At 46.4% G+C, this 20310-nt stretch overlaps 2 protein-coding genes and 1 long non-coding RNA gene across 4 annotated transcripts; all 3 read right to left on the reverse strand.

The window, feature by feature from the left end:
- Positions 1 to 953: 953 nt before the first annotated feature.
- LOC143421169 (ras-like protein family member 11B) lies at positions 954 to 4452 on the reverse strand. Its single transcript, XM_076890324.1, has 4 exons — positions 3454 to 4452; positions 3144 to 3197; positions 2939 to 3015; positions 954 to 2452 (listed from the first exon to the last, which is right to left on the reverse strand). The coding sequence occupies exons 1-4, from the start codon at positions 3554 to 3556 to the stop codon at positions 2042 to 2044; spliced, it is 645 nt and encodes a 214-aa protein (XP_076746439.1). The 5' UTR covers positions 3557 to 4452; the 3' UTR covers positions 954 to 2041.
- Positions 4453 to 5177: 725 nt separating this feature from the next.
- LOC143421168 (uncharacterized) lies at positions 5178 to 12985 on the reverse strand. The gene is made up of 7 exons (XM_076890323.1): positions 12877 to 12985; positions 10011 to 12673; positions 9720 to 9910; positions 8264 to 8366; positions 8084 to 8140; positions 7758 to 7880; positions 5178 to 6843 (listed from the first exon to the last, which is right to left on the reverse strand). Exons 1-7 carry the CDS (start codon positions 12974 to 12976, stop codon positions 6556 to 6558), a joined length of 3525 nt encoding a protein of 1174 aa, XP_076746438.1. The 5' UTR covers positions 12977 to 12985; the 3' UTR covers positions 5178 to 6555.
- Positions 12986 to 16840: 3855 nt separating this feature from the next.
- On the reverse strand, positions 16841 to 19971 carry LOC143421170 (uncharacterized). 2 transcript variants are annotated; one of them, XR_013100917.1, is made up of 4 exons: positions 19832 to 19971; positions 19466 to 19538; positions 17425 to 17487; positions 16841 to 16974 (listed from the first exon to the last, which is right to left on the reverse strand). It is a non-coding gene; the product is annotated as an uncharacterized LOC143421170 (long non-coding RNA). The 2 variants fall into 2 exon arrangements; XR_013100916.1 differs by lacking the exon at positions 19832 to 19971 and having other exon boundaries at positions 19466 to 19618.
- Between the last annotated feature and the right edge of the window lie 339 nt (positions 19972 to 20310).

A 20310-nucleotide genomic window follows, 5' to 3' on the forward strand; every position in this document is an offset into this window, starting at 1 on the left:
TTCAGCCGCAAAGCTGTCACCAAATTATCATTTGATCGCTGACGCCGTTCTCGCTGTGGACAGGCGGCAACATGCAAAACCTACAAGAGGTTTCCTAAAGGAGGTTTTTAAGACAGAAGAAATAAAAAAGGGCCCAAGACCGATTCGTATGGGACGCCTCCCAAAAAACACCGTCACATGAATCTAGAGTATCAGCCTGCATCAATGTAATTCCAGAGAAAACTCTGTCATTAGGTTTAATTGGGTTTAATGTCGAGCCACAAAGTCCCAAATAATCCCAGATCTGTTTCACATTTAGCAGAAAATGTTCTATATTTATTTCACAATTCTTTCAAATATGTTAAATGTATGCTGTTCATAATCTGCTTTGCTTTGTAGAAGAAGCAAGAAGCCTTTAGCCACATTTCATAACCTTTTTCCAGTCACAGAGTTGATGAGATGTGACTGAAAGCTGTTTTGTTTTTTTGGTCAACGTGCAGCTTGGTTATGATGTTATTTTGTGTTTTGCTCCTGATAATCAAGCACTGATGCAAAGTAGTGATGAAGGCTCTGTGTTGTTGGTTGGAGATGTGTGGATGGGTTTGATACCAAGACTTGTTGGGTAGACGAATGTTCGCCAAGTTCTGAACTTTATTATGTAAAAAAGACAGATGCAGCAGAATCTAGTCAAAGTGATCAGCGGTGGTTGTAATTGTCCAAAATATCGAGCACTTTGAAATATTTCACGTTCAAACCTGTCAGGAAGTGACCCGTTTTATTTGGACAGAAATTTGCTGAAACTCATTTAATCTCTTTTAATTAATATAGTTTTGATAATTTAGAAGTTATCATTGGTTTTATGGTTGTCACTCTTGTCTGTATGAAACCACTTATGTAAACGATGATCTGAAAGTGTTTCTGACTGAGCCACAAGTTCAAATAAAAGCTTCGTCAAACCTCAGAGGACTGAACAGTGACTTTGGTTCATGTTGTTTATTCAGGTTTGAATTTCAGGGGGAAAAATTTCTGTACAACACTGATATGAATAAATAGATTTATGTACAAAAAGAAACATTCATTTTACAGTACAGATAGGTTCTTTTGTTCTCATATATCCCAGATAGCTGGGTCAGCTGACGGCGGGCCACTCGTTCATCCAGGAGCTAAAAACAGACTGAACCCAGCATTCCTGCAGGTCCATGATGGTGTAAGTTTAGTGTCTGGAGAACCTGATAACCTGTTTGAAATCACAGCCAGAAAAAACGCTGATCGTCAGTCAGTGAGCGAGTTCACATCTAAACCAGTTTTTTAATCCAACAGAAATGTAAGTAGCTGATGAATTAAAGACGTCCGTCTGACACACAAAACTTTCCGACATTCCCACCAGGCTGCAGAGTCCTGATGATTTCAGATGTTTCAAGGGGAACTCGAGAATTTGTTGAGCTTTTAAAATATTTTCTGAAACAATGCAAATTTAGTGCATGCTTGCTACCTTAGCATGCTAAAGACTATACACAAGGCTAATGCTAGTCAGTGTTTTTGCACGTTTGGTCACAAACCAAAGAATGGAGCACATAATGTCGGCCCTATTACAACACTATTGGTTCGATAGAATGGTTACCAGAATTTAATCAGAGGAGGTTACGTGACTGAAGTCAGTCGGGTTCACGCTCTTCGGTGCTGGAAGAGTTCGTCAGCTCATCGGATGGAAGAGCATCCTGCCTGTGCGGCTAATGGAAAAGTCAGAGGACCACCTGTGTAATTAGGATTCATCCTCTGAGGAAGAAACTTTGTGTCAGTGTCTGATAAGTGCCGAGATATTCATCGCCTCTCTGCTAGCTGAGCTAAAGGTCTTCAGCTCCAGCTGCCCCTCTTTATTCTGAAACAACTTTTCTCTGACCAGCTTTACCGTCGACCTTCCAATAAAGAATCGTTCTCTCAACCTCCTCAGCCCGTCTCGTATCTGACCTTTGACTTCACTCAGGAGGCATCTGACAGGAAATTCTCGCCCTGACGTTTTCATCTCATCAGAATGAGCAAAAACAACCTTTGCATGTTGAGTCTACTCCGCCCGTTTCTTTGCAAACACTGCAGACACGCTCCTGACGATCCCTCGGACGCCGGCCATGCTTTTTCTTATAGCTCGTGTCTCTTTCACGAGGTCGACCAGGCGGTGAAACACCAGCAGGACGCCGTGGTACGTCTCCGCCGCGGACACCTCGAAGAAGCCACACTGTTGGGACAGGGCGAGCAACCGTCCCTCCTCGCCAGAGACGCTGCGGTGCCGCTGCAGGTCGCGTTTGTTTGCCACGATGATGATGGGGACAGAGGACGGCTTCCTGCTTCGACGTATCTGCTGCAGCTGCTGCTGGACAATGTCGAAGCTGCTGCGATCACACATGTTGTAGACGAGGATCATCCCGTCAGCCCACTGCAGCTGTTTGTCGCTGACGGAGGAACTCTTCTCTCCGGGCTGTGGAGAAAGCAAACGCACAAACTCTAAAATTCATGCTCACATCATTATTTATGGTGTTAATATGCAAATTTGTGCAAAAAGGTTCCCCAAACTAATCTGTCGAACTAAACTAACCACACGCTCGATATAAACGATTGGTCCTCAGTCTGCATTCTGTCTATTGACCATCAGGGGGCGACTCTTCTGACGTTCCTTGGTATAGAGCTCTATTGGAGACACTTGACCTATGACCTTAGCAAACACTTTCCCCATGTTTATTTTATTAATCATGTTTACCTCAGATTTAAGATGCCCTTTAATCACCATGGATACTGATGTGTGGTACCTGCTCCATCTTTAGCACTGACCTTTATTATATTTTTCAAATCTGTTTGCTCAGCCACAATTTGGGAACCAAAAAGGTGTTTTAATATAAAGGATCACATTTTAAAGAGCTGGAAATACACCTGTGTGTGTGCGAGGTGCAGCCAGGTGGAGACCTACCTGTGCATACTGAGAGTCCCAGATGTTGAAGCAGATCTCCTGCCCATCAATTCTGTCAACTCGGCTGTAAACTGACTCTGAAAGAACGCGAGATAAAGGGGAAGCGTGAATAAATATTCATAGTACTGACACTGAATAATGATTTCGATCAGTCGGAGCATGTGAACACAGACGTTCTCTCTGACTGAGCAGACAGAGCTCTCACCGATGTCGCCGTACTCGCTGATGAATCTCCTGGTCAGAAATCTGACGGTGAGAGCTGCACAGAGAGAAAAGATCATTAGATCAAAGAAAACACTGCAAAGTAAAAACAGAAATCAGAACATTGAAATATGTTCATAGCTGACTACAGAGCTGCTTCCTCTGAGCAACATTTGAGCTAGAAAACTAGAAATGAAGTGAAAATACGAGAAGAGAAACATAAAGAGGAGGATATTTCTAACGAATCAACATGAAAACGTTCTGTAAGCAAAGGTGAAATATTCTGGAAATGAGCCAGTTTGATCTTTACTCACCGGACTTGCCGACATTGTGAGCTCCGAGCAGCAGGATGTTCACCTCCACCCTCTGCTGGTTTCCCTCCATCGCCTCCATACGACTTTTCTCCTGTACCACCATCAGGAATCAGTTCAGGTTTGCTGACAATAGATGCCAAAGATCTGGAGGCGCCGCTTCAGATCGCCGGCTTATGTACCCCGTGTGGGCGGGGCTTCGGAGCTGTGAGTCACAGCCCAGTCTGACTGCAGCCCGTGCTTGGTGGAGGGTCTTATCTGGAGTCTTATTACAGCAGTAACGAGGCAGATATGGAGGCAGATATGAGCATCTTTGTGTACGTGCTTGTGTCGGTGTCTTTTTGAGGGTATTTCAGGGCTTTCACTAATTGTGGGTACATTTTAGGACATTTTTGCACCACTCTGATTGGTGGGTGGGGGTGGGAGTGGGGTGGTGGTGATATAATGACCTTTCTCTGTTGTTTACAACCTTTCTGCTTTTATACCATCTGACCTGTTTTGAAGTGAGGGGACATTGAGGGCGTGTCTCTGTCTCATTTTTCAGTTATTGGGACATTTTTGCATCGTGTGAAAATCTGCAGATTTGTGCAGCTGGGTTCGTCTCAGTGGGGAAAGACTATGTGCTGCAGAGCGCGTCGATTAAACGACGAGCTTCGTTTCTGCGCCTCTTTGGCTCCACCTGCTGGCTCCCAGCTGAACAACCTTATTCTTCCTGTTTTTCTTCAGCAGCCGCAGAACTTAACAGATTATTATTTTCCTCAACAAATCATTTAATTTGATATCAAATTTCATTTCATTTCCAACAAATTTAGACCAAGTTATCTGATCTTTATTCATTACTGGATCCCTCGGGGCCATATTTGGTGTATAAATCATGCAGACAAATATGTGACCTTTGTATCGTCGACTCTAAGACTCTCGAAGTCCTCGTGTACCTAAAAGTTTACACTTAATCATTTGGTTTAAACGCGGTTTGTCCCACCACACGATTTTCAGCCTACCGAGAAATTTCAATAAGACAACGATCAAAGTCTCACGGGGTTTCCACAGCGGATGGTGCATTTGGCAGACTTTCACGGCCTCCTGATGCAAGCACAAAGGAATTTGTGTTCCGAGTAAAGATGTGATTTACAGTCACGTGAAAAAAATATTTAATGGTATTTTTTAAAACACAGCCCAACATTTTCTTTGATAAAATGTACAGCCGAAGAAGAATCCACGTTTAGATTTGAATTCTTGTTCTGATTCCCGTTTCTCTTTTTCAGTAGATTTTTATTTTTTCGATGAGTCATCAAAGTAAAATTATTTCAAATTCCTAAAAAAAGGGAACATAAACACAGACTTTCACAATAAAGTTTGAACACAGGTATGTGCATGACATCGAACTGCGCACACAAAGAAACGAGTCAGCGTTCCCCAACCAACACCAGGGGAAACATGAACCGGCTCATTGGTTCCACAGACGTGTGACTGGGATCCGTTTGGACACGACAGCTTTGACATATAATTATTAAAGAAAGAGAAGACAGCGACATGAAGTGATTAGAAAACAAATCGCGTCATAAAGCTGGAATGAAAGAATAAACAACAGCTGAGACCTCAGCAGGATGTGAGTCAAATACTGAAGACAAAGATCAAATACAGAGTCGCCTGTTACAATAAATCACATGTCGACTGAATGTTCACAGTAAATACACGAGACTCATCTCAGATACAAAGCCAGTCAGTTATGGAAAAGAACGTTTATTTTAATGTTATATTTTTATATATGTTAAACAAAGTAAATTCTCTGCGTATTTCATCGTAAGAGAAAAAACAACGTTCGTGTAAAACATGAAATATCAAACGAGAAAACTCGGACTAACCTGTAAACATGTCACGCTACTCGCTGCAGGCGTGCGCGCCTCAGCTTTCAGGGGAAATACCAAAAATTAGAACACGTTATGGCTGATCAGCTGCCAAAGAGATGAAATCTGACAGTAGTAAAGGTAACAATACTGCCACCGAGGACTCGCTGTAATTACAAAAGTAACAGCTTCCTGTCTGAATGAACGTGTCACACTCACTTTACATAAGGCGGTAAAATCGAGCCCGGCACAAAGTCTCAGACGAAATCACCCGTTTAATGTTTATAAAGTCAGAGCGCTCACAGCACGGACACTGGGCCGATCGATGCCGCCATCATTTCATCCCCTTTTGAAGAAAAATGTGAAATACTGAAAAATTATTGCCTCTAAGATGTGACCACTCCCAGAAAAATGAACTTTTTCATACCAAAAATATTGTTTAAAGTTCAGACCAAAATCATCGATTACGACTCACAGATGCAGCGAACTGAGTGCAGAAATACAGAAGCGCTGGCGAGGACGCGTCCCGCCCACCGCAGAGGAAACCTTTAGCGGTTCTTCACGCTGTCAGTGAGAGACGACGGGGTTAATACTCCTGTGGGATTACACGCGGCGGCCACTCAGAAACTGACTTCATCATCAGCGGCTGGGTTTCCAGGTTCTGTGGGCGGCTTTAAATTAAGGCACATGGTGTTTCTGAAAAATGCTTTTTAAAGTTACTCGTGCTGTAACTGTCTACAGCTGCCTGCTGTGAGCTCAGATGCTTCCTGTACATCAGAGTGCAGCACACCTGGAGGAGCTCCCCCTGCACCCCTGGAGGAGCCCCTGCACATCTGGAGGAGCCCCTGCACATCTGGAGGAGCTCCAGCACCGAGCGCACAGAGCCGAGCTTCCACCGATCAAATCTGCATCAGGACAGGTTTTTATTTTCTTTGAGCCGCTGAAACTCTGATTTTGGTTTTTAAAAGCAGCGAGGAAACAAACCGATGAAGGCGGAGCAGACGAGCGTGTTTCCGGTCACACGCACGGTTAGTCGCGTCGTTTCCATCGCGCTACGTTCAGTCTCGCTGGGCTTTTCACACAAACTTATGACATCTGAAGACGGCCCCTTGCTACAGGAAACTGCGACGGGCAGTTTCTCCTTCATTTTATGTGTAAAGGTCATATACAAACTATTGCTGAGGTCACTCGTACATTCATGGGTTAAAAAAGAAAAAAAAGCAGCTGTGCAGAGTTTTCTTGGTCATTTAAAACCTCCTCAGTCATCGTCTCTCTTTCTCCTCTTTGGACCAGGACTTCCCTTTAGATCCAGAAAGTCTCTCAGTCTCTTCCTGAAGTCCTCGAGTTTGGATTCCGGTATTAACCCTTCTTCTTTTTCCAACTTTAACCTCTCGTCTTCTCGGCCATGCTGCGATCTGCTTGCGTGTCCAGCGGCAGTTTGCGGGTTTGAGTTCGGTGCGGTGAGGAGTGAAGGATGGAGCTCCGAACTCAGAGTTTCCACCAACTTCATCCGGAAACTTTCCCGCAGTTTCTGCAACTCGTCGTCCTGAAAACAGCAGAGAGAAGGCAGAGTGACGGCTCGTCCTGCTGCTCAGTTATCTCAGCGAGTCTGCGCTGAAGCCGAGCGTCGGCAGCTCGGCGTCACTGAAAGAAGCCAAAGCTCGCGCGTCAGCTGCACGGCAAACATGGCTGCAGGCGGTGAAATCAGCCCTAAATTCTGATTATTTATTTTCAAATTATACGTCCAACATCTTCAGACGTGAAACACCTGTGAGGACGAGAAAGGAAGCCGGCGCATCGACGCCACACTCACAGCAGTGCTCGATGAGGTCGAGAATAATTAGCCGACACTAGCGGACAGGTATCACCTGAACAGGTAAGACTGACTCCAGGTCATTTTCCTGCTCTCTCTTTAAACTCGGGGAACTAACAGTAGCAGCAGGTTAACAGGAAGCACGGCTTTCGCAGCCGCTAAAAAGGCGCCGTATCCTTCAGGTTTCTTTGACGTTTCAGGGACAGGTGCCGCGGGGTGAGGGGCGGGGAAAAGCTGATCAGGACCACAGACTCTCACATCCACAGCACAACTCTGCTGCTCTTATCACCGAGGCAACGCCACTCAGGCTTCATGGTAAAACTCTGCCTCCTAGTGGTGAAAGTTTAAGGTACAGTTTTAAAACAAATACCTGCATAAAAAAGTTGGACGTTATGAAGGCGAGCCATATTTTACTTTGTGTCCTTATAACTGAGCAGCTGTGCTCACAAGCACAAACAGCCCTTTAGAGACCTGGATTATTATTATTATTATTATTATTAATGGAATAATTAATGTGTTTCATCCATCCGGCATTTTAATTTCATGATAGTATCAAAAAGTACAGTTTAACACCGTCTCATTAATTCATTAAAGAGAGACAAACAGTTCATCGGCTCCGTGTTTGACTCCACCTGCTCCGTGCGTACCTGAGAGGCGTCTTTAAACAGAGTCCACATGTCAGAGACGAGCTCCGCGGCCGTTTGATACGGAGGAGGCCGGCGGAGGGTCAGGCGGTCCGATATAGACTTCAGCCGAGACAAACCGCCAAACTGAAGAGAAGAAAACAGAAAGTCTTCATCGCTGTGACCCGATCAGGCTGCAGGAGCGCCACCTGCTGGTTCAACGACAGCTACAGGAGACCCTTTATTTTGCGTTTCCCAGGTTTATTTTCATTCATGCACCTTTTATGAAGTGTATAAACTTGTTAGCTGCTAAAAGCTTCTACTCTGACTGGAGCTTTGTTCAGACTGACCTGAGAGCACCGACTGCAGACTTCAACCTTCAGATGCAGAACGAGACACTCGCACCTCTGAAAAACAAAAACAGACACAACACACAAAACTTTAGAAGAAAATCTACCACAAACCGATGGAGACAAGAGTCACGTTGTGAAGTGAGGTTCATGAGTAAGCGTTTGTGAGCAGACGCTGACCCTGAGGCTCTGCAGACTGAGGCTGGTGCGCTGAAGTCTCTCGGTGCTGTAGGGGTCCGACGGGTCTGACAGGTTCTGACATAATGAACAGGCCCACTCTGACCTGCAGGACAAGGTCAAACAGCAGAGGTCACTTCACTGTGTGATGTTACTGACACTCATAGTATGCACTTCCTGCAGAGGTTTTGATGCTCAATCACCAGGTAAGGAAGACCCAAAGAGCTGATTCTGTTCATCTGGACGTTTCCAGAGAAACGTTTCGTCATCATCAGGTGACGTCTTCAGTCTCAGCTGACTGCAGGTCTCAATCTTATAAACAGGACATTTGCACAATGACTGAAACCAGCCCACTGAGGAACAACGGGCTGTGAGGTCAGTTCCTTCAGCATTAAGACTTGTCATGACAGCAATTTGCAGTACGGCTGTTCGATATAACCATATATATCCATCGTTTCATTTTACGCTATCGTTTGTTTCGTGGTGTCGAAAAATAAACTGTTTACGTCAATATTTTTTCATGTTCTGATGTCACTGTAGTGACTATATTCATTTCTTAAAGTTCTCTCTTTCTCTTATATTTAATATAACCACACTACAGACGGACAAGCGCCTGTTTTAATGCGTTGTCGTTAGCAACAACGACGGTAACAGCATCGCGTGTCCGCTTGTTTATGTTCCACATAAACCTTTCACAATAAAGCTCAAGATCCTGTTGAGACTTTTCAAAATAAACTGAATCACATGAAAGAGCAGATTATTTACGGATGAAAATTTAAAAAAAGAGCCGCCAGGAGCTAAAAAATAAACCTTAGACTCAAACGTTAGAACAGGCTTTTCCCCGCAGCACGCCGTGTAATAAATACTCACAAAGAAAACGGCGCCGTTACAACTTATGTCTAAAAATGTGTCGTTTCATGCATCGGTTAAAACACTCGACTCCAGCTGGAAACACTTCACACAAGTCGAGCTGCTCGAGATTCACAGAATTTACATAAATGTTAAACTTTTGTGACTTATATGGTTATCGGGACGATAGACGTCTTATATCGGGATATGAGATTTTGGTTAAATCACACAGCCTGATTTGCATATCAATGCTGAAGGAACTGACCTCCCAGCCCATTGTTCCCTCAGTGGGCTGTTTCAGTCATTATGTAAATGTCCTGTTTATAAGATTGAAACCTGCAGTCAGCTGAGGCTGAAGACGTCACCTGATGATGACGAAACGTTTCTCTGGAAACGTCCAGATGAACAGAATCAATGTTAAGAGACTTCCTGCAGAGGTTTCATAATAAAAGTAAATCAGGAAAGAGTTGAGTTTTGTTCATAATAACTTAAAATGAAAAAAAAAACAACTTTTTGAATAGGCTTTAGATTGATTTTCAATCCAATGGTCACACATCAGTGGACTTCAGTCATCTTAAAGAAGCAAAAGGATAAAAATTATTTTTCTTACCAAAAGTCGAGTCCAACTGGGGGGACGTGGCAGTCTCTGTGGTATCCTCGACCACAGGCAGAGCAGATGATCGAAGTGCCAGGCGATGCACAAACCGAGCAGGCAAGAATCTCCAGGGTTATCGGAGAGTCTGGGGACGATTCCGGCTTCATGAAATCCTCTTTGTCAGCCGGCCCGTCTTCGGCATCGGACTGCAACGGAGCACAACGACGACAGTCTCTTAAAGCTGAGCGGTTCATTTTATAATCCAACTTTCTCAAGTTTGCCTGGGTTACAGATCGTGCATCCTACCTGACAGTCGTCGCTCATTTCCTCCAGGTAAATCTCATCTTCAGTCTCTCCAGGTAACAGACGAAAACTGGGAAGGGACCGTCCAAATCTTGGCAGGGACACAGGCAGTCTCAACACGGACACTTTGGGCTGCCACCGACTCAGACTGAAGTCCTCCTGTCCAATCACGGCGCTCAGCTCTTCGATGTCCTTGTCAGGAGTTACCAGTGTTGGTAAGTCGTCTTTTGGCTCGAGGGCGTTCGGTTTTGCTTCGTCAGAGACACAAGTGGCGTGCTCGGTTTCTTTCGTTTCCTGGACCTCCTCAGTATCTTGTATAGTGCTATCACAGCGAGAGTCAACCACCAAGCCCTCCACGGGAACCTGCTGAGTCTGTTCCTGAGGGGAGGGGGGATGAAGTGTGCTGTCGACTTCCTGAAGCGAGGACAAAGGGCTGCTGGGTAAAGCCGGGCTCGTATCCTCCATGGTTTGCTGCTCTGACGGTAACGTGCCGCTCGGTCCGTCGCAGCTAGAGTTTCCCGCAGAAGTCTCTGGACTCACTTCTGTGATGCTGCTTTCCTCGAGGCCGCTTCGTTTCTGCGCCGAGGCCGGATGGAAAGCGCGATGATCAGGCAGCCTGATGAGAGCAGTCTCGTTGAGCAGCACCTGATACATACTCTGAGTGTTGGTCAGCATGACGATGGTGGGCTGGTTCCAGTGAGGACCAGCGGTTTGGTTCAGAACCTGCAGTGGTTGGACGGGTTTAAGTGAGGATAGAAACTGACCCGCCGACAGGGGGAACGTGGAGCCGGCAGGCAGCATGCTGAGAACAACTGAGGAACGGGAGGCGTCAGTTTGGGGGAGGAACAAATAGCTGGGAGATGAACAACTGGTGGCGGAGGAGGGAGAACTGATGAAGGACGACAAGGTTGGAGTGATAGAGGGAGCGAAGATCTGTGACGTACTGAGACTGCTGACTGGAAAAAGCGAGTGAGACGTGTGGAGCAGCGAGCGAGACGTGTGGAGCAGCGAGCTGTGCGCCGCTGTGGAGCAGGTGGTGCTGGGCGGGGTGGCAGAGGAGGAGTATACGAAAGCTACAGAGGACGAAGTGGACGAGGAATTCCAAAGAGATGAAGGAATGCTGACGGGAACAGGCAAGGCAGCGTTACTGCTGGTCAGAACAGCAAAGGTGGATGTGGGTGGGCTGGTGGAGGAGGAGTTTATGGTTGTCGAGGAGGTGGTGGTGGCATCAGAGTTGACTGGAACAAGTAGGTTAGGATTACTGAAGTTACTTGTTTGGGGGAGGAGGCACCAGGAGGACACGGGACGGGCGGAGTTTAATGTGGAGGACGTGGCTGGAGAACCAGCCAACACCATGCTTGAATGTGTAACAAGAGGTTTGAACTGATTCGGAGAGGCGCTCGGCGAGTTAGAAATCTGAGCAGGTGGGCAGGTGGAAGAGACGGTTGGAGGAGAAACAGACGAGAGGCAGGCGGAGGAGGACAGACGAAGATTAGACTGATCGTAGGGCAAGAGCCACGCCGAAGGGCGACACGTGGAACTATCTGGAACAACCAGGTTAGTGACACGGCTGTCGAGAGTCTGGAAAACAGACGCGGTGGTGGCTGCTGGACAGGTGGAGGTGGGAAGAGGGGTGGATAAGGAGGAGGGGGGAAACGCAGACAACTGATTGGTTAAATGTGGTGACGAGAAGCTACTGATGGTAACAGGTGTGTCGGGGGAGGTGTTGGCTTGAGCGATGGAGCCGGTGAACACTGGATTGGTGGAGGTGGAAGGAGTATAAGAGGAGGTGGAGGAGTGGGGAAACATGGAGGTTGTGGAGGATGGAGGAATAGTGGGCTGACTGGACACAAGTGCTGACAGACTGGGACGGGTGGAGATGAAAGGAGTGATGGAGGAGGGAAACATGGCGATCGTGGAGGACAGAGGAACGCTGGGCTGAGCAGACACAGACGTTGATGGTGGAGGGAGAACACTGGTAGTAGCTGGTGGGTTACAGTTCATAGCTTTGCCAGTTTGAGGGGTGCTGTCAGTGGGCAATGGAAAGGTGGAGGTGTGAGCAGGAGGGGTAATGGAAGTGGAGCAGCTGGATAAGAGCGTGCACAAAAGAGAGGCACGGCTGGTTGGAGCGCCTGGGGCATTACAGGATGGGGGGAGGGGCCTGTTGGAGGTTGCAGGAGAGGTGGCGGTTGGAGGGAGAGCATGACTCAACTGACCCGATGGGGAACTCGAGGGCGGAGATCGAGGATTGACCGAATCCTGAGTGCCAACCTGGTTGTGAGTGAGGAGATTATAAAGGGTTAGGTTGGGCGAAAATTTCCAAAGGGCCGAAGATGAACTTGACTGTGAGGATGGAGAAGGTGTAGCAGCACAGTCATCAGGAACAGGTGTAGCACTGGAACCGGCCGTCTCAGTTTGGGGGCCGGGGGATGCCAGACAGGTGGAGGGAGACTTGAAAGAAGTGGAGTCTGTTCCATGTGTGGGGGCAGATGAGGATGTAAACGACAGATGAAGCGAATGAGAAGCAGAGGCGCTGTCCATCACGGTGCTGGAGATGGGGTTGCAGGTGGAGGTGGGAGGAGGGGCAGCAGGAGTCGCCGGAGTTCCTGTGTTTTTATCCAAGGTTGGTGGCACAGCGAAAGGGATCCAGGAAACATGAAGGTTACCTGGAAACCGAAACAATGGAGGAAGAGGAGATGGAGGAGGGTGCAGCAATTATTTTCTCTCGATTAAACTACATCCAAACTCAAACAGCATCGACATGAACTCTGAGCTCGTAAAATGATTCGGTTTGGTTTCCACACGTACGGCCGAGCATCCGCTGCAAAGCTGAAGACAACATAACAAACAGATACACGAGCGGACTTACAAAGCTCAGAGAGGGTTTCCTCGTAACCCAACTTGGTAATGAGCTTCACTTCAGGCATTTTCAGAGGGGGGTCCGAGTCCTGATCTAGAAGCTCCTTCATTTGGGTTTTAATCTGGCAGAGAAAACAAAGCACGGATAAAATGGTTGGTTCACCGTCTACGCTCTACATCACCAGATTAACGTTTTCTGCACAACTTCTGTTTGTTTGCAACAGTGTTGCGTTTTGTTTTCAAAGATTTTTATAAACAATGATTATCTGATATGATTGGGGGACGCTCATAGGGATCCCTGTGCATGACTTAAGAGTCACATGATGTGCGAAACGTCCCTTTTTAGGGGTTTTAATCTTTGTTGAGCCAGATAAGGGAGGAAAGCCTGGCTTTGATGGACTTTAGTCTAACTCTGTGGGGACGTACCAGTGAGGACTGGCTCCTCCCACAGTTTCGCATCTACAGCAGACATTAGAGAAGATAGGCGACATCCATGAACATGGAAACAACTCCAGTCTCTTTGCTTCTAACTGTTGTTGTTAGATTTCTGTCATGACTGTTCATGTATGATTTACATGTTTAAACGTCTCTATCGCTCTGTAAAGACTTCAATATTCAATATTAGTCACACAGCATTTTGAGAGTCAGTGCGCCTCGCATGTTTTCATATTATGGTATGATGAGTACAGCTGCAGTGTGTCTGCCACATCTCTGTGTACCTGTGCAGTGTGTGAGAGCAGGGTCGGCAGGTCGGTGAGATTTCGGGCCTTTTCGAGCGTTTCCTTCATGGACATTTGGCTCTGCTGCAGCTGCTTCATCTTCACCATCCTCCCCTGAATCTGCTCACATTCCAGCTCATACACCTTCTACACACACACACACACACACACACACACACACACACACACACACACACACACACACACACACACACACACACACACAAATCATTTTTTAGGCGCTCCATTTTTTTGTATTTTACCAGAAACGTTGGCGTGCGAGGCTGAGTGAGCACAGACGTTTGATACTGAGAGCAGCAGCAGATAAGACTCAAGGTTACGCTGAGGAGTGAAACTCACTGCAACAACTTCAGAGCACAGACTGAAAGACTTCTAAGAAACATCAGCAAGAAGAAAAATCTGTTCATAAATTCGGTTCCTATTTTGAGAAAAGATTTGCGTCACTTTCTAACAAATGAGAAACGTGCACTTGAAGCTGAGGCAGCGGATCAACTCTGGCTGCAGAAAACAAAGACTTAGATAGAGACGGGGACACTGCAGAGAGAAACAGGAAATGACATCAGCCTGCTAGATAGTCAACAATATTTAAAACAGCTGATAGATGTTACCTTTATGTCTTTGAGGAGTGACACCATTTTCGCTTTCAGAAGTTTAGCAAACGCGACGAATCCCGCCTGCAGCTCGGTCCTCAGACGAGACTCTGTTTGCTCGATGCTCTGCAGCCTGAAACACAGCAGAAGCACGAGGGGGGGTTATTTTCCAGAAAGTCCTCAGACGGGACAGCGAGCACCTGAGGAAGGTTCAAGTTATTAATACTAAGTAGGAATGAGGTGGCGAGCTTTACCGCGTGGAGACTCAGAACAGTGAAATTCAGTGAATGTAACACAAATTCTCTGAATGTTTCCAAACATGAAGATAACGAGTAAAAGTCTGTGTGAGGATTCACAGCAGCGCGGAGGCTGACAGTGGGAGCGTTTCACGTTAACGAGCAATAACGACTTCGAACCCGACGCAGTATGGTGATGGGAGATCAGGAGGAGGCCCTGCAGCCTGTGGCGAGTGACACTTTGATCCTTTCCTGCTCCGTGTTTGAGACGTCACAGGTCAGGATGTTTATCAAGCCACGCTGCACACTTTCCAAGGGCAGCCACACATTATTCCCATCCACGCTCTTCTGCTTATCGTTGTCAGGGTCACGGGGGGGTGGAGCCTACCCCGCAGAGTACACCCTGGACAGGTCGCCGGTCTGTCGCAGGGCCAACACGTAGAGACTGACAACCATTCACACTCACACACAGTATTCCCGTTTAAGAGTATTTCCAGTGCCACTGTGTAAATTGAAATGTTGTTTTTTTGCCCTCTGTGGCAGATTTCAGGCCCACAAATGATTCGACCAACACAGAACTGAACGTACAGAGACGGTGTTTTTGTGTTGGCCGGTCTGCACACGGTTAAAGACACCCGCTCTGCTGCTCCTCTGTACATTTACTCATAATCTGCTAAACGAAAACACATTTAAGAAGATTAAAAACACTCGAGCTGCTGATATACATTTCTGTTTGGTTCTGTGGAGTAAGGATTTATTCTGCTGGTGAGCCATCGTCTTTTCAGGAAGTAAACAGTGAAATCATCAGTCGTACCTGGTCTCCATGTCCTGCAGACTCCGCCTCACCGTGTCCTCCTGCCTCGTCGTGGAATGAACGTACACGTCCAGCTGCTTCTTCAGGCTGACCACCGCCTCACTGACAAAGCGGTACCTGGAAACAAAAGCAGCTCACGGCTCAGTGTGCCGGCTCACGTCTGCACTACAACCACTTTAACTCGAGAACGCGTCCGACCCGGCTCACCTGTGGTTCATGTGAGTCGTCAGCTGGCAGTCTCTGCAGGTGAGCTGCTTACAGGTGAAGCAGATGAGTTGGAGTGGCTCAGATGGGTGGAGTCTGCAGAACTTGGTGGGAGAAGACAAGATGTTTCCTGAAGAGACACACACACACACACACACACACACACAGATTATCACTTAGTCCTGACACGCTAATGGTGTAAACACAGAAGCTGGAAAGCACCAGTGTTTCTGAGCTGAACACTGCAGAGACAGGCTGGGCTTAGCAGACCACTCCCCATTAAAGCGAGTCGTCGTTTCTACAGCTCGACCCGTCGGGTCAAAAAGACTAAACTCTGTCCGGCTGTTGGAGGATTCAGTTCTTCAACAATAAATAAAAACAGTGGACTGAAGCGCCTCTGGCTGCTCCTGCTCTTGGAACCATCACATCCTGTTTCATTTGTATCAAACTCCAATTCATGAACCAAATACTTCACAAGTTGTGGCTTACACACACTTGGATGTGCTTCTACACTTTTACAACATAAAATATCTTTTTGAAGCTCGTCACTACAACAACAATCTTTATTTATAGAGCACATTTAAAAGCCTTGGGCATACCAAAGTGCTTTACATAAAACAATAAAAGGTTCAAACATTGATAACGGATAAAAAAAATAAAAAATAACGAGTTATGTTCATAGATAAAAGCTACCAATAAGAATGACTATAGCACATGGGTAATAGCAAGATAAAAGCTGTACCACCATAATAAAAGACACCAATAGAAAGATAGGAGGGAATTAATACAAGAGGTCAATAGGTCACAGCAACCAAACAAACAAACAAACAAACCAGCAATTAAAAGGTGGAGAAGGCAAGTTTAAAAAGATATGTTTTAAGCTGTGATTTAAAAGAATGAATAGAATCAGATGCCCGGATGCCAATCGGGAGATTGTTCCACAGCACAGGTGCAACAAGAGCAAACGATCGATCACCTCTAGTCTTAAGTCGAGATCTGGGCTGAGCCAGCAGTAACTGTGACGATGACCTTAAAGCCCTAGCAGGAGCATAAGGGTTTAAAAGGTCCTTAAGGTAGCTGGGTGCAGTGTTGTTAGTAATTTTAAAAGTAAACAACAAAATTTTAAATTGAATACGATATTTGACAGGCAACCAGTGCAGATCAGCAAGGACAGGAGTAATGTGGGCAAACTTGCTGGTTTTGGTTAGAATGCGAGCTGCAGCATTCTGAACTGTCTGTAATCTCTGTAAAAGGGAAGAGTGGAGACCACAATAAAGTGAATTACAATAGTCACTAAGTCAAAGGTCAACAGCGACGGTCAGCTGACAGCAGAGAGCAGTTTCTCTCCAACAGAATCTGGATCTGGGTGTGGGTGGGGGTTTTTTTACCTTCTGGCGGGTGATGGAGGAGCCTGTGTGATCTGGTCACCGTGACTCTGCGATGCGCCGACACACAGACGCCGCACAGAGCTTCATTACAGTCGAGACACCAACATGCGGCGGAGGCTGCGTCGCAGTTGCTGCACTGAGGAGATGAGAAGGCGGAGACGTTCACAGGTGAGACCGAACTCCAGCTGGAGGTCTTTTCTTTTATCAGTCAATTTAAATGCCATAAAAATCACACAAATTCACGTTTCCTGCACGTACGGACCACGGGAGATCCTGAAAGTGTGTCACAAGACAGAACGGTCTTCATAGGGCTCGTGGTGTCTTCACCAGCCTCACAGTGTTCTACGTGCATGCAAACACACACTCACACACATTTTCCACATGCTTGACTTTTGTTGCCATGATGCCAGGCATCTCAATGAGACTTTTTACCTGGATAAATAAAGGACTAATAATAATAAAATGCTGCTGCAGGATCATATGTGAATATTCTTTGGTTAAAAAGCTCAAAGCAGGAGATCCTGGTGCAGATACAGATAAATAAAATAAGGTTTGCTGGAGGTTCCCACGCCACCGTCTGAGTTACCTGCTGACTCAGGTTGTCTTCTGATGCTCCTGTCGCTTCCATGTTGCTCAGCAAAGTTGCTTCCTGAAAGACAGAAGCTGATGAAGTCCGGCAGCTATGATGAGAACATTTGTGGCGTTGGTGATGTGCCAATCTAATATGTGAATCAGTAATCAGTCTGATCCTGACACAAAAAGCTAGATCTGACATTGGTGACATGGTTCCCCTTTACTTTACCAGGCGACAGCAGCAGCTAGCGGGAGCGCTAACATAGCACGGAGGAAGTGATCCAAAGAAGCAGGTTCAACAAACTCTAAAATCAGAAACTCTTTGTTTTTGGTTCCAGAAAGGCTGATCACAGATTATGTGCAGGAGTAAAGAAAGTCATCATCAGTGGAGCTCTGATCCCAGGATTCCCCACAGCAAAGAGTAAATAAGGAGCAGAGCCTCCATGTTAGTCTTTGGACACAGTGCGCACCGTGATGTTCATCTTAATCAGGACGGGCTCGGGTCACTGTCATCATCATAAACATCCGCAACAGTTTATCAGCGTTTCAGTTTCTTAATCAAGTTTCATGTTGCCGACGGACGCCACAGGCTGTTTTTATAACACACTGTCTTTACTGTTTTATAACTTTATCTCATTTCAGCCTTCAGTGACAGACGGCAGCTTTCTCACAGACACGTAACTGAAAAAAATACAATTTGAATTTAAAGTTTTGTCTGTAAAGACAAACAAGCTGTAGGAAATTTCAAATCAATGTCTACATGTTGGTAATTTACATTTGAAATAGTTCAGCACAGTTTTGGAAGGATGGTCTCGTTAAATACAAACAGCTTACAGATCGTGGACAGAATAACAGTACGATCAGCTGTGATCAGATCCTGATCAGATATCATGCAACTGGATCCAGGTTGGAGTCTCCTGCCGTGTAGTCGGACCTACTGAGACTGATTTATGTGATTTATATTAATTTAAGAGACTGAATCTTTCAAAATGTTGAATTTATGAACAAATCGATACAAAATGTGAACACAGTGAAACTCACTTTAATCTCATTTCAGCCTCATCTTCACTCAGTGACGCAGGTCGTCCAAAGGGGGCACAGATATACGTATATATACCCTCACTGTGTTTACAGCCCCTTGCTGCACTTTAAGAAAATCTTCCAAGTGAACAGACTAAGCTCAGACAGTCTGTTACCATGGCAACTGACTCAGAGTTCACTCTCTTTAACAGTAAACCTGAGTTTCGCTCATCTGAGAGCTGCTATTAACGGTATTTGTAGTTTGAACGCTGATCATGAGTCTGCGCTCATGTTTGTGCGATGGTGCCGTTTTGTTGGTCACACAGCTGCAGCGTTCGTGCAGTCGCGTGGAGGACAGCGCAAAGGTTTCTGACTGCAACGCTGCTGCAGATGGACAGAAACAACTTTCTGGGAAACATCGTCCATTACGTCAGAGTCTGACCCCGCAGCTGTTGTAATAAAGGTCCATATGTGGCCTCTGCGGGCCCTCCAGAGCTGAGTCCACATACTACAGCAACCACGCTGCCACAGAAACAACCGCAACTCAGCGCGTCTCCTCTGAGCCACATCTGACACTGGGCTTCGTGGGTTTGTCACCCTCAAGTCCACCCTCACGGGAAAAACCGTTAGAGCCACACATAAAACACACGCAGGCGTGTCTGTGGAGGATCTCGGTCATCCAGGTCATGGAAGTTTCACCTCTCATCAGTCCTTCAGTTACAGGGTTTAGCGTGTCTCCACTAGTCACGTCACGGAGCGCGTGCCTGAGGGCCAAGGTGAGCCGAACATCATGTAAACACAGAGGAGCGTCCCAAACACCGCCATGACGTCATCGCGCGGGAAATGGAGTTTTTGCTTCCCACGGTCGCCAAGTGCTGGCTCGGGGCGTGGTCTGACGAGTGGCGCCGCGATTTGGCGCTGTGTAAATAAACCTGAGCTAGACCCGGACCCGAAACGCCGCTAAGGGGGCCGAGAGCCCCGTGTTAGAGACCAGCTCCGACACCGGAGGTTCAGCCGAGATGTCATGGACTCACCGTCACCGTCCGCTCCATCCACAGACACGCACACCGTCGACATTCACGGTAACACGAGTCCTCCCGGTTTAGCCTGGAACCAACAAGAACCGTTACAAACACAACACAGATATAACTTCCGCCCCGCTTCTTCTTCTGGTCCGCGCAGGTGACGTCCCGACTGTGAGCGTATTACCGCCACCTGCTGGTCGTCACCGGAAACCTGTGGTATTTACAGACCTGCTGCAGGTTTGGGAAACAGCGGAGCGTCAGAAACACGTTTATACACTCATCGACCACTTTGTTAGGTACACCTCGCTGCGAGTCCCTCACTAACATAAGGAAACACATTAGACATAAAAACACGTCATAAACATCAACCGTCACCTCTGTCCCGTTGTGTTGTTGTTATATTCATGGTGCTGGAAACCTTCCTCGGAGACGTGGGTCTACCACATCCCGGAGGTGCGCTGCTGGACTGAGATCAGGTGACTGTGGACCTTTCAACAGGTCAGTTTGCCCTCGTCTACCTGCCTGAATACACTGAGCTGCTGCCACGTGATTGGCTGGTTACATAATCAGGGCTCAACAGGTGTACCTAACAAAGTGTCCAGTGAGTGAATATATTGGATTTTAAATATATTTTATTTTGTTAATATATATATTTACCTTTTTAAATGTATTATTATTTAAATACATTTGAGATGTTAACATGTTTTGAAAGTAATTTTATGTATTACTCTAAGATAATTAGCAAATTAGTAAAATAGAGTTTATTACTGGGAAATCGAGGTGGATAATAAAGAAAAGAAGGGGCGTGTCCTGTCTGTTTTCACTGTATCACTTCGCACCAAATGCAAAGATGC

This window comes from Maylandia zebra, linkage group LG11, assembly GCF_041146795.1.
Source record: "Maylandia zebra isolate NMK-2024a linkage group LG11, Mzebra_GT3a, whole genome shotgun sequence".
Classification (NCBI taxonomy): Eukaryota; Metazoa; Chordata; class Actinopteri; order Cichliformes; family Cichlidae; genus Maylandia; species Maylandia zebra.